This window comes from Arvicola amphibius, chromosome 7 (assembly GCF_903992535.2).
Source record: "Arvicola amphibius chromosome 7, mArvAmp1.2, whole genome shotgun sequence".
Taxonomy (NCBI): Eukaryota; Metazoa; Chordata; class Mammalia; order Rodentia; family Cricetidae; genus Arvicola; species Arvicola amphibius.
In genome coordinates this window covers 12,539,235-12,552,992 of record NC_052053.1, presented here as the reverse complement: position 1 = coordinate 12,552,992, position 13,758 = coordinate 12,539,235, and the positions used below count along the sequence as shown (strand labels likewise).

General features: G+C 46.5%; 1 protein-coding gene across 1 annotated transcript in view; it reads left to right on the top strand.

The window, feature by feature from the left end:
• The first annotated feature begins 6,984 nt into the window (after positions 1-6,984).
• The window catches only part of Rapgef4 (Rap guanine nucleotide exchange factor 4), a 117,315-nt gene continuing 110,541 nt past the window's right edge, over positions 6,985-13,758 (top strand). The window contains 2 exon segments of the mRNA XM_038338012.2: positions 6,985-7,057; positions 10,392-10,411. Coding sequence (XP_038193940.1) covers positions 7,000-7,057; positions 10,392-10,411 — 78 coding nt within the window. The 5' untranslated portion in view covers positions 6,985-6,999.

Sequence of the window (13,758 nt, the reverse complement as noted above, 5' to 3'; positions counted from 1 at the left end):
GTCTTGAACTTGTTGTGTAGTAAAAGCTGGCTTTAAACTCATGATCCTTCTGCCTCTATTTTCCAAATGCTGGCAGTACAGATGTGTTCCATTACATTGTGGAATTATTTTTAAAGCTCTATGGGTTAAGTTATGTGCTTAAGACAATTGCAAATCAGCAATATTTTAGATTATATATCTCTGATTTTTTTTAAGCCTATGATTTAGGTTCTTAATGTTTCCATAGCTCTGTTTAGCACATGGAGTCACAGGTTTACTATAGTCTTTATACAATGTGCTTGTCACAGCCTCAGTAATGTGATGTAGAAAGTGACCTTTCCCAAAGCTTTGATGATATGATGACAGAATTCAAATATACTACAGTTATCTTGACTCAACCTTGGTTTATTGTTATTTTCAGTATTATTTTTTATTTTCAGTATCCACTAACTAAGTGCCCAGTATGTGCTGGGTACTTTCATAGATTTTATTTCTTTCTCTCACAAGGGTCTGAAAGTTGGGTATAACTGCCCAAGTTCCTTATCTGGGAGATTGGGTTGAGTGTCTTTCAAGCCCACACAGGTAGCTTTTGGCAGAGTCAGAATTAAGGCTGCAGGCTTACGCGATACCAAAGTCTGCGTGCTTTCCCCAACATCAGAGGTCCTAGGTTTTTTCCCACTGAAGTTCCTGAGTGCAGAGGAAATCAATACACAATGCCTGGGGTCTAGACCCTTTGTAGCTAGAAGTAGCCAGCAGCCAGTTCAGAATTTCTTTGAAGTCGCCTGCTTTAATCTTTAAAATTTATGCAAATTTATCTTTCTACTCTATAATATAAAAGTATAAAAGCAATCCTTTCAACTGCTTGACATGGGATAAGATGGAAACTCTAGGAGGAGCCTGTTTGTCCTTTTCTCATCCCTCCCGCCTTGCTGGGAGCCACTCTGGGGAGCTTCACTCCGGAGCTGGAGAAGGTCAATGTTGTGGTGTGGGTTGCACATCTCCACAGCCTTGGGAATCAGCTCCCACCCCCTGCAGAGCTAGGAATCAGCTCCAGGGCCTCAGGCATGCTAGCCAAGGGCCCCACCTCTGCTCTCCACCCGCTCACCTTGTTTGATTGAACCCAGACTGGCTTCTGTTTCATGATCCTCCTGTCTCAGCCCCTATTAGTGCCTTTTTGTTGTTGGAAGAGCTTCTCAGTGACAGTGACACACCATCCATCCATGGCCGTAGAAGTCTTTATTAGGGAGAGCAGAGCCACCGGGAGTATTGCCTAGTCAATCTTAAACCAGGCTTTGTTGAAGCCTTGTGGAGGAGCTTGAGTGACAGCAACCTAGTGAGAAGTCTAGAGATTCTTTAATCATGGTTTGGAAACCTTCAATTTTTTGTAGGAACCAAAGGCATTTTTAAAAATGAAATTGCACTTAGTAATTTATGAAATCGGTGAGGGTAAAGATGCTTGCCTTCCCACAGGCCTCGAAAGTTGTGTCTGCATGATACGTCTCTCTTCAGGGTTCTGTCGACACCCCCAACTGCGTGGCACAAAGCTGAGACACCCCAGATCCGACTCAGCATGCATCTTACTGATGAGACTCGAGCCGGAGGACATGTCTGCAGGGGCCCGGCTGATGAGCTACTCTTCCGGTGTCTGCTCTCAGAGGACATCGGAGACCTAGATCTGCCAGGTTCTCCTAGAACCCTTGGTGGCTCTTCTGGCTTTACTCTCCTCTGAAGAGCTGACTTTGTAACTTCTCGGAGAGACTGGGAGGGGCATTCCCTAGTCCCTTCAGTGCCTCTTGGGAAAAGTCACAGTGATACCCTGGGTCTCCAGATAGCTTACTGAGCCCATGTTGATTCTCTGTGCTCCTACCTCCAGCCCAAGCAGGACCTTCTGGAGGATGTTGTGAATGGGAGCAAACACTCATGGAAGAGAAAGCCTGGGCTGTTACACGTCACTCATAAGGCCATGTTCTGAGGGCCGCTGTGCAGGAGTTTGGGTAACACCAGAGCTCAGCACTTTCTTCTCCACCTCAGAGCTGATTCTGATCTTCCCTCAGCTCACCGCTGCTTCGCCTCTGCTGACACCTGTCCTTTCAGGACTTGGGTTAGCGGCATAGTTCCTTTCTAAGCACCTGGGGCCCTTAGAAAGTGCCTGAGTGAGGCCTAGGAGGCCACTGCCTTATTGTAGGGCGTTGGGGTCCAGGGAAAGGGTTTGTGGGGGAAAGGTCAACCAGGATTTCAAAGGAGATGGGGACAAAGAGCTCAGCTAAGCCACTACATACCTCAGCTGCTGAGGCTTGGTGTGTGTGTATGTATGTGTGTGTGTGTGTGTGTGTTTGGGGGGGGCTGTCACAGCCATAAAGGCCTCCTGGGTCACCTCTGAAGACTAATGCCCACGGGTTTGTGCTGACCAGTACTGACGTAGATGTGTGAACTTCATTAAGTGTGGTCTTTACACCACCTTTGGTTTGTTTTATTTTTCAGAAAATAGCAGTTGTTTTTAAACATATAAAAAGATGAACTGTTGGGCTGGAGAGATGGCTCACAACCAAAATATAAAACTATGAACTGCTGTACAGTGTAGGTTTGTCAACACAGTCACCTTGCTCTTACTTTCCCAGTTGATCTCTGTGGTACATACAACACTATTAGAAGGTATCCCAATAGCCAGTCTCTCAATTCTTGCAGCCTCTAGAGGACGTCAGAGTTGAGGGGACTACTCCCTCCTCCATGCCGCACCCTGTCATGAGGTATTATTGCTTTCTCCCTGGGCCACATGCACTCTGAGGCTGAGTGCTCCCGGGAGCCGATCCCACTAGCAGAGGGATGGCCTGGGTTTTTTCAGCCAGAGATGCTCCAGGCTTGAGTCTGCACAGATCTCTTGGTTCTCATCTATGGAGAACTTGCTTGTTTGTTTATCATCGGTCCCTGTGCAAGCCTAGAGTGGCCATCTCATGCCCCTCCTCCGATCCAGGCGATAACCGCGGGCTTTACAGACACTGTTAACATTTGTACGCTGTTTGGAGGGTCACTAACTACAGAGACCTCATGAAGAGTGGAGTCCTCAGGTCCCCCCAGCCCTGCCCAACCACTGTGGAAGCCAGAACTGAAAATTGCAAGCATTTGATTTCTCATAGGATGCAGTGTGTACGTGTGTGTGTGTGTGTGTGTGTGTGTGTGTGTGTGTGTGAATTGGTGTTTGGGTTGTTGCCACCACCAAGCCTACTTGGCATAAAACAATTATCATTTTATTGCATGTGGATTCTCTGAGTCAGGTGTTCTACAAGGCCCAGGAGGGTTACTTGTCTGCTACCCCCTGTCTCGATATCAGCTTGGAAGGTCAGGGTAGCTGGAATAGTCTGGATGCCGCAGAGACTGAGCTCAGCTGGACTGTCCACTACCAGGTGGCCTCTAACCTTAACGTGGGTGTTTTTAGAGCATGGTCAGTGGCTTATAAGAGGTAGCATTTGGGGCACGCAGGTCCCCAGAGACCATGTGCTTGTGGTCTAACCAGGTAAGTCACACAACATCACTTCAGCCTCATTCTGTTGGCTATGGAGAATCACGAAAGGTGATTTTCCTCCTTCCCCACCATCCTCCTCTTTAAGCCCCCATCCACAGCCCTCCAAGTCCCACTATGCTTCCTCTCGCTTTTCAGTCCTCAGATCAAAGTCACATGTTTTATGCTGTGTTACAACATAACGTCACTGTCAGACACCAAGTTCCCAGTTTGGTTTCTCTTGCTGTATCCTAATCTGCTCCGAATGTAGTGGCATCTACTCCCAAAGGTTGTTTTCTCATGCTCACAGACTCAGGGGTGCAGGGGCAGGGATTGGATCAGGAAACAGTGGGAACAACTTGTGTCTCTCCACGACATCTGAACTTGAGAATACTTAGCAGCCAACATGACCTGAATTGCTAGAGATGATTTAACTGTCTATGGGCAGTTGATCTGGAAGATTCTTCACTCCTGTCCTGGAAGTGATGCCGAGGATGGGCCACAGAGCAGATATCCTGCATATCAGATATTTATATTACAGTTCATCACAGGAGCAAGATTATAGTTATGAAGTAGCAACAAAATAATTTTATGGTTGGAGGGTCACCACAGCATGAGGAACTGTAGAAAGGGTCACAGCATTAGGGAGGTTGGGAACCACTGCTCTAGACTGCCTGTGGTTGTCTATGTAATGTATGCCTCTGTGCACATGTACATGCAAACGTGCCTACCTATGCAGGTCAGGGATAATGTCAGGATCTCTTCCTATTCCACACACACACACACACACACACACTTCAAATGCATTTATTATTATTATTATTATTATTATTATTATTATTTTTCGAAGCAGAGTTTCTCTGTAGCCTTGGAGCCTGTCCTGGCACTAATCTTTTCTCATTTTACATACTAATCCCAGTTCCCACTCCCTCCCCTCCTCCTTTTAAAACATTTACTTTACTTACAGATATGTTAAGCCTGTCTTTATAATCTTCATTTAAGACCAAAAGCTACTGTATTATTAAATAGTTGTCTTATTAAATAAACTACTTTTAAAATTCAGTTCATTGATGACATATACAAAGAAATGGAATTCTTACATCATCTGGCTATTGCGGACTTTTAAGAAGATTTGACGATGCTGTGATTTTGTTTATGAAGAACGTTTATCTTTCATAAATTCCTACTGAAATATTTACTGTTAAATTTGTGTGATATTTAAAATTTAACCCAAAAGAATTCTGAAAGGATAAGCAGGTATATGCATAGTAGTGAGAAAACATCAGCCACCAGTTGATGATTACGTGTATGTGAGTACATGGTATTTTGTCTATTTAAATGTGTGCTAGAAATCAACAGCCAAGTGTTAAATATGTATGGTAGTTGCCTGTGATGTTACATGCCATGGTTTTACTTCCCTCCCATCCATTCTGGTACCACTTATTTGAGCACAAAGGCATATTTTGAGGGAACAAATGAGAAGAGACCGTATTCATCTGACACTTATTGCAGTGAGTTGGTAGAATCATTCTGTTGTATTATCAGTTGCCATAAATTTCTTACTGTGCCCAATTTTTAAATTAAAGTTCACTGTATATATGTGTGAATAGGTAGACAGAGGTCAGTGCAGTCCGTGATTGAAGGTGTCCATTGTTGGCCTTGGGATGGGAACTCCATGGACAATGGGGAGTTAATACAGTAAGCACAAGTCCCTGTGCCCCGTGTTCGGTAATTCGATGCATCACAAGAACAAGGATTCTTGTCTCCTATTCTCTTGGTGTGCCCAGTGCCTGGGATACCACACTCCCATGGTGGAAACTCCAAACGCACATCTCTAAATTTAGCCTGCATGGTCTTCCCTGGAGACTGCCCTGGTTTCTGTCCTTAAAGCAGCAGCCCTAGGGATTTGCACTGGGGGAGCCGAGCCACGGACCAGGTGCTCTGGGCTTGGAGGAAGGTCAATGGCGCTTCCTGAGTCCATGGGAATTGACGTTGACGTGCTGAGGAAAATAGCACCATCGGTCCCAAGAGAACACTTCTAGGCAAAACAAACTGGCCCCTTAAACTGAGCAGGAATGATTTCTTTTAGAAGCTTTAAGAGAACAGTAAAGAACAAGAGGAACAACTCCAAAGGTTGAAGGAGGGTCACAAAGCTTCTTGGGATGTGACAGATCTCTTACACCCTCTCTGAAACTGTTCAATGTAGAACACAAGTTAGCTGAATGCCCAGAATGCCAACCCATGAGAGAGAAGGGTAAATGGCAGTGTAAGAAAGAAGAGAGCCAGAACTGGGAAGATGTCAAGGGGTTGAGAGCAATACTGGGTGACATGTTGGTCCTGTAGGTATGTTCAAGTGATCAGCTCAGAGACCGGGGAGAGGGGAAGCGAGGGGGGACCGCCATCTTAACGTTGGCATACACATACATGCTGGTATAGTTGTTTCCTATTTGGAAGGAAAAAGTAGGGTGGGAGGAGCTAGTCACATCTTGACTAGAAGGCTCTTTAGAGAAAGTACCATGCCAACACTGTTCAAACCTTCCAAATGGGCCAGATGGTTGGCTGGGGTACCACATGTCGCCAGCTGCCCATTGCTACAGATGAAAGTCTTTCTGCTGGTGTTTGTATGGCACATATTATGGGGTGCTGGTTCTTTTGATGCCGTTGAATATTTATGTATGTCACGGTAATTATAAACCATAAATATACGTGATAGCACACGATCAGTGAAATTGCCCAGCTTTCATTCTGCCAGGGAGGAAGCCACATTTACTGCCTGAGAGCATTCACCTTCCATTCTTTGTAACTGCCCCTCCTTTCTAGCCTGATGCTCACCAACCCTTATGCCTCCCACGCAGCGCAGACTCCTGAGGCTAATCACATATATTGTGGAGCCCCAAGTTTCCGAGCATGTCTGGACCAAAAGCCAGGAGCAGACAATTCGGGAGCATCTAAATTAAGCCAAATGATGTTATTTGACGATGTAACAAAAGTGCTTTGGAGGTCACGTAGCAGACAGGTGTACCGCGTAAAAGGAGGGAGGTAAATGGGAGCGAGTCAGCCTCTTTTCAAAGAGACCTGTTCCAAGAGCTGCTGCGTTTCTTTTGGCTTTGAAAGAGGTTGATTCAGAGGCATTCACCTCGGAGGCAGGCGGCACAGTGCCTGTGTCTGAGCCTGTCAACTCACACTGCTTCTCAGGTGCCTGTGTATACAGGGTGGGGAGAGGTAAGAACCCCGCCATTCCTTCCCAACGAACGCGTAACACATCAATGAAGTGGCTGGGTGGGGCCCTGCCTGGGGCAGGGGGCACATTCAGTCTCTCCCAGGAAGCCTCAGGCTGAACCCTACATCTTTAGTTTAAACCCAGAGCCCCAGAGAACACACTTCCTGGCTCTAAAAATAAGAGACTCAGGTTTCCTGATACTCAGGGTTTCTGCTCTTTAACATGTAAATAAACGAACGCCTCAAGCAAGTAAATACCTGCGTGCTGACTTTACAATCTTGTCTTGCAGAAATACCGACAGTACATGGCCGGCCTTCTGGCTCCTCCCTATGGTGTTATGGAAACGGGCTCCAACAATGACAGTAAGTGAAGTGTGAGCATTTTGCATCTGAGAATTTGTTTTGTGGTATGTGTTTTTATGTGACAAAAAAAAATGTGTGTTGTACACCAGCATGACAGGGGAGGCACCCTGACTCTGCTGTGTGTCCCAGACCGGCAGCTCACGCTGGAGAGCCTGCACTTGTGGTCTGTGCGCTGTCCTGTGGGGTCTTCATAGCGGAGAGTGGCCGGCTCTGGTGCAGGCTGGGACCTCCATACTGCACATCCACATGCTTGCAACATTCTGTGCCCTTTTCAGAACAGGATTCCCAAGCTGTGCTTGTCTTAGTCACATGGGGTCCCCAGGAATCCCATCATCTGTTCACTTTAGGTCTATCGACCAAAGGAAGAAGCAGAACTCACTAGTTCTTTTTAAACGGCCCTTCCCATCTCAGGCTTTTGGTAGGTGCTAGGTGCTGCGTGCTCTCCCACATAGGAAGGTCATAGATAGCTTAACTCTGTTATTTCACACACATGTGTGCAGTCAAGTGGCATGGTATGCACACTCAGTGTACACTAGCAAAACAAAATCAGGCTCCTCTAAGAGATCCACCTGTGGCTGAGGTCTAAAGCTAGGGGAGGAGTGAGTGAGCTGTCTGGTGCTTTTTAAAAGATCAGTCTTGTTTTTATGTATGTGTCTGTGCACAAGAGTGCAGGTGCCTTTAGAGGCCAGAAGAGGGCGTCAGATTCCCGGAAGCAGTTGTGAGCTATCTGATGTGAGAGTAGGAACTGCTTCAGTCCTCTGGGAGAGTAGTACGTGATCTTAACTGCTGATTCCTCTCTCTATTTCCTATCCCTGTTGCAGGTGTGTGTGTGTGTGTGGTGTGTGTGTGTGTGTGTGTGTGTGTGTGTGTAACAAAGTACCAAGCATGAAGTACTTGAAGTTATGGCACTTTGATGGCTAGATATGGATGTGGCCGACAGCATTTCCACCCTGTCCCTGCTCCTTTAAGGTCACTCTCATTCTCCAATTTGTTAGCTTCTGCAGGGGCCACCTTCTCACTTGGCTAGAATCTTCAGGGTTCCTTACCTTCTGTCCCACAGTGTTGCTGTCACTCTCTGTCTCTAGAGCCTCTCGCCACATCTGCCCTCTCCCCACATCTGCCCTCTCCCCACATCTGCCCTCTCCCCACATCTGCCCTCTCCCCACATCTGCCCTCTCCCCACATCTGCCCTCTCCCCACATCTGCCCTCTCCCCACATCTGCCCCCTTGAAAAGGAAGCAGGAAAGAGGAACATCGGCCTTCCCTCCCTCCCTCCCTCCCTCCCTCCCTCCCTCCCTCCCTCCCTCCCTCCCTCTCTCTCTCTCTCTCTTTCTTTCTTTCTTTCTTTTTCTTTCTCTTTCCTTTTGCCCTCCCCCTCTTGGCTGAGCTAGAAATAACCGGTTCATTAGGAATGTCCAAGCCGAAGAAAATCAACTGTGCTGTCTTCTAGCTATGTGACTTCAGGAAAGACACTCAGATACATTGTGCCTCAATTTCCCCCTAGGGTTGTCATGAGTGTTAAATGAATCAAAACGTGCCATGTGTCAAAAGTCTGACGGGCACATGATAATTATTATGGTATTAGCCATCACGTCCTCAGCCCTAGCCACTCACTAGCCCCACGAGTCTGGCTTCTGCGCCATATTTTTAAATGAAGTGCTCCACAGTTGGTCATAACCGATAGCCTCAGTGGCTCCCACCGTTCTTATTAATTTAATAACTTTCCGGCCCTGTTCTCCCTTGGGCCTCAGGGCTCTGCTGCATGATCCTGGTGTTCCCGCTTTTTTCTCAACACTTCCATGGTCCTTCTACGTTCTCCTAAAAGCTTAGGAGTCTGAACTTGGTTCTCGCTCCGCAGGTCTCTCTCTCTCTGGCCAGACTGTGTCTCACTGCAGACCTGAGAGTGGCCGAACTTGCCATTTTCCTGCTCCAGCCTCCTTAGTATTTAGGATCACAGTTTCAGCCCTGCCCCTGGCTTTTTGAAAATAAAGGCTTTTCCTTGTGTGTTCAGCACTACAACCACATGGAATAGCTGTCATGCTTTCCTGTAAAAACAGCCACTATCAAGTCAATATTCAGATTTCCCAAACGCAATATCTTTATCACAGATATCATAAAGATATAATGATATCACATGGCTGCTGAACTGGACCCCGTCAAGTGGTAGCCACTGATCTTGGTGTCTTTTTAAAAATAACAATGATCACATTTATTTGTTTGTTATTCTGTGAACATTTGTGCAAGTATGAGCCATGCCACATGCATGAGAACCAGTTGATAATTGATAGGAGTCAGCTCTCTCCTCCCACCATGTGGGGCCAGGGGATTGGACTCAGGTCAAGCTTGCAGCAAGCACTTTTACCTGCTGAGCCATCTTGCCACCCTTTTTATTGAGATAGAGTCTTACTAAATACCCCAGGCTAGCCTTAAACTCATAATCGTCCTGGCTCAGTCTCCCGCACACTAAGGTTACAAGTATGTAATCCCAATAAATTATCTTTTAATTTTGAACTGCTCCTTTTCCTCCTTTTGGCCATTCTTATCCCCATGTTGTGCAAAGCTCCTTAATGATGGCCTTTGCCTCCCATAGAAGGTGGCAGCCCAAGAATCTTCACACCTTAGCCCAACTGTCAAGACCTGCAGGGCTGAAAAATCACCTTTCATAGTAGCTTCCCAGAGGCAGCCCAAGGTCCACCAAGAGAAAAAGACCAGGAGCTGCCTCTGGTGGATGCGCCGGTAATGTTTGTAAATGGGTGAACAGGTGAGCACACGGAAGAGCGGTGCATTTTCTGAGCTAAGGGAGCTGGGATAACCCTTGTCTTGAAACAGCCGCTGCCATGCTCAGGTCTGGCCTGAGTACAACAGGAAGGAACTTGTTTGCAGAACTTGCATTCTGATGGGTTTCCTATGCTGCTTGCACCAGAGTTCTGATTGCTGGAGCAGAAGGAGGTGGTTATAGTGTAGCGATGTGTGCACGCAGCTAGAGAATAGATTTATCTGTCCACAGTTCTGAGCGTTCTGGCATCCAGACAGTGGGGTTAGCTGCTTACGTGGTGTCAACGAGCCACAGAGAGATTTTTACCACTGGGAGGGTAAAGCATCTGGTGAACACAAAATAATCCCAGTTATTGCTGCCTGGACACATCACTCCATTCCCGATGCATTGAGTTAGAGCTATGTACGGGTGCCATGATCTCTCTGTGTGAGCTTTCATGGGTGCACAAACAGAAAACATGGAAGTGTTATTGGTCTGCCTCCAGCAAAGGATTCTGGTTCCATTGCAGAGGTTGATCACACAATTCATGGCCTCTTCTGTCTCTCTTTCCTCCTCTAGGGATTCCCGACAAGGAGAATGTGAGTAGCCACTCTCTCTGCCTAACTTCTGTAACTGTCATAAGGTAAAAACATAGCCAGAGTGACCTTCTGAGCAAAGGGAGCTCTCCATCCGCAGTCAACAGAGCAATAAATAGTCTCCTAATCTTGTTGTGCCATCTTGGGTGAGTCATTCAAAATACCCAGGAGAGCAGGGCGACTGCTCTGACATGATTGTCACATGTTTCTGGTATTTAGTCCGAAGGAAGGTTATGATAAGGGAACAGCTTGCAAGTGCTGAGGGTTCTTTTTTTTTTTTTTCCCATGCTGCAGATACGTCAATAGAACAAATCATTGTAACCCTGTGAGGAAAAACTGGTTGTTTTTCCTTACTGGGAATGTAAATGACGAAGGGTCTGCTGATGAATTTGCCTAATTATTTCCCAGTGCACTAAATGTTAAGTTGGGAGCGTAGACCCCAGCCCCTCACCTCTATCCTAGCCCCCAGGCCTGAGAGTTTTATTGGTCTGGACTCCAAATCCCAGCATGCCAGGTCCTGACCCCTCCCTGGGCAAGGGGGGGGGGGTGTCAGGACCACTGCCACAGAGTATTTAAGTGAACTCCCAAAGGAGGATCACGTGGTCTCTTTTCCTTCCTCCTGGTGGTCGCTTTCGGGGAGAGCGCAGGACTCCCATTAAACCTGGATATTTCTTAACTTGGCTTGTGTTGCTTTGGCTTGATTGGGAATTTGCATCGACAGAGAGCTCGCGTTAGAAAAAAATTCCTAACACTAAGGTCAGCATTTCTCTTTGGAAACTGAGGATGGCTAATTGCTGTAATTGGTTTCTGAAAACAGGTGAGGGAGGCTATTTAAGACGCCCAGGGTCAGGTGTGGTGTTTGACTCCTTTAATCCCAGCACACGGGGCAGAGGCAGGTGGATCTCTGAGTTTAAGGCCAGCCTGGTCTACAGAGAGAGTTCCAAGACAGCCAGGGCTACATAGTGAGACCCTGTCTCAAAAGAACAAACCAACGGGAAAAAAAAGGTACAGTTTCCACCAACCATGTCCAGTGTATGTGCCCAGGATAGTAGGATCTCAGCAGCGTACTGCTCATGTGGATAACGACAGTGTTAATTCCATTAAGTGCACTTAATAAATGCTTACGTTGCAGCGTGGATGGCTTCCTGGTGAACATGCCTCGGGATGACCATCATGATATTTGACTAGTACTCACATGTACCATCTTGCAAGCCTGTTCTCCATTGCTAGACCTAAGTGACAATGTTACTGAACTGTCACGCTTCCCTTTCTCTGCTCTCAGGCCTGCCACTGTGGACAGGGTATAGTTGTATTTAAACTCAGGCTATCTCTGTTTCCCTTTCCAGAGCGCTGACTCTGTAAACCATCTGCCTTTCACAGTGCTGGTGTCTGAAGAGCCGGCTGGCCCTAGCCCACTGCTCTATCACGTCAGGCAGGAGTCCCAGCCTAGGCAACGCCACTTCCAATGTCATGCCAAAGTCTGACTCTCTTCAGTTCAGGAAAGCAGTTCAGAACGCAGCAATGGGCTATGTATAAGCTGCTTTGTTTGCCTAAACAGCCTTGTCTCGCTTTTTAAAATGCGGCTGTTAGTCATGACTACCTCAAAATTCTATTATGAATATTGAATGAGATCGTTTATGAAAAGCGTGGAGTGAGAACAGTAGAGTGTGGAGAAATGTTAGGACTGTCACTGCGATTAGTGTTTTCTTCAGCACTATATCATTTTCCAACCATCTTTTCATCTCCGAAACGTGTCCTCACCCCTTCTAAAGTAACCGTCCTGATGCCTCTTGTGGCCCTCCTTAACAGACTTTTCTTCAATGACCCTTGCTGTCTATCTTCTTCTGCTGTTGCCACAAAAATAAGAAACAACAGACCAGCAACAATGCCAACAACAAAAACCCCAAGTCTGTATGTCTAAAAGAGGCTAGGGAATTGGTCTCACAAGATTCACCAGCAATAGACTTTTCAGGAAGTAATTGCAAGCTGATCCTGCCCTGTGTGCAGGAGCCCCAGTGCATTTATGTAACCGCTAGACTGCAGACCGTGAGGCCAATAAAGATGGTCAAATCGCCTCAAATTTCCTCATCAAGGACAGCTGTTGGTTTGGAGAATCATACAGAACGCCCAAGCCTTGGAAGGGAGGGGGGACTAGCATGTTCTAAGCTTCAAAAGGAAATCCCATCACTTTTAGTCTCTGGGTGACCTTTTGGTTGGGCGCCCCCTGCAGAGGGACCCACAGACGAGAGGACCGTAAGCAGAGGCCCTACCAGCTGTTATGTTCTCATCTCCAGACAAAATAGGAATCTGAATTTTGCAGAACCTCAGTGGAGTGTGGGCAACATATTACCCTGAAAGATTTGGGGGATTGGGCAAGCTAGCGCCCAGGTCTTAGTACTAGCAGATACTTACTTGGGTTATTCTTGATCGGTCTCGGGCAAACCATAAAGCACATGGACTCCGTATTAGCAAATAGAACAGGTGGAATGATACCACATGCAATTTGGGAAGATCTCCGTGCATAGTCAAATAAGGCAGAGGAGATGAAAGACCGTCATGAGTAGAGCTGGAGTCCAGAGAGATGAAAAGAGGCCTAAGAGCCCTAAAGTGGGGCTAATTGAAATTTTTCCCTTTAAAGGAACAAGTTGGGATATGATGTTTTCTTTTATCCGTCCTCTTCTTTAAGTACACGCTGAGAGACGCTGTATTCCCTAAATAACGATGATACGCCCCTGGGATGGAATGAAAGTCTGCTTAGATGATGATTGCTTCGGGGCCTGAACAGAGTCTTTGTAGAAGGAATCTATTCTCCTCCCCGGCTTCCACGCGCAGTTTCCTTAATCACCGCGTTTAACTTTTAATCAAACATGAGGACATCGATATGTAGATTTTGAACTACCTTGCCAGTTCTGTTTTATTTCCAGACCAGGTCTTACTGTGCCTAAAAAGAACTTTTTTTTTTTTTTCATTAGTTCCACATCGCCACTTGCTGGATTATTTTGTCTGCTACCCACTCTAAGGGCTAGGGCCATCAGTGTCAGATGGACCCAGGATACTGGAACCTATGCAACGTTGGAGACATAGATTAGAAAAATGAGTTTGGAGCCAATAATGCAAGTGGGCTGTTTTCACACGGCTGTGATTGCTCATGGCTGTTGGTTTTCTAAAGAAATCCCTCGCTTTGATCTGTTTGAGCAGCAGTTTTATTTTTCTTCTTTCCACGCCATACCTGGCTGACCATGTTTAACACTGAAGTTAAAACCCCAGGTCCCAGCTCTCCAGCTAATGTGACAGCTGGCCTTTAAGGGAAGGAGTTTTTCTCTGAGATTTGTGCCCCTGGGGAGATTTTG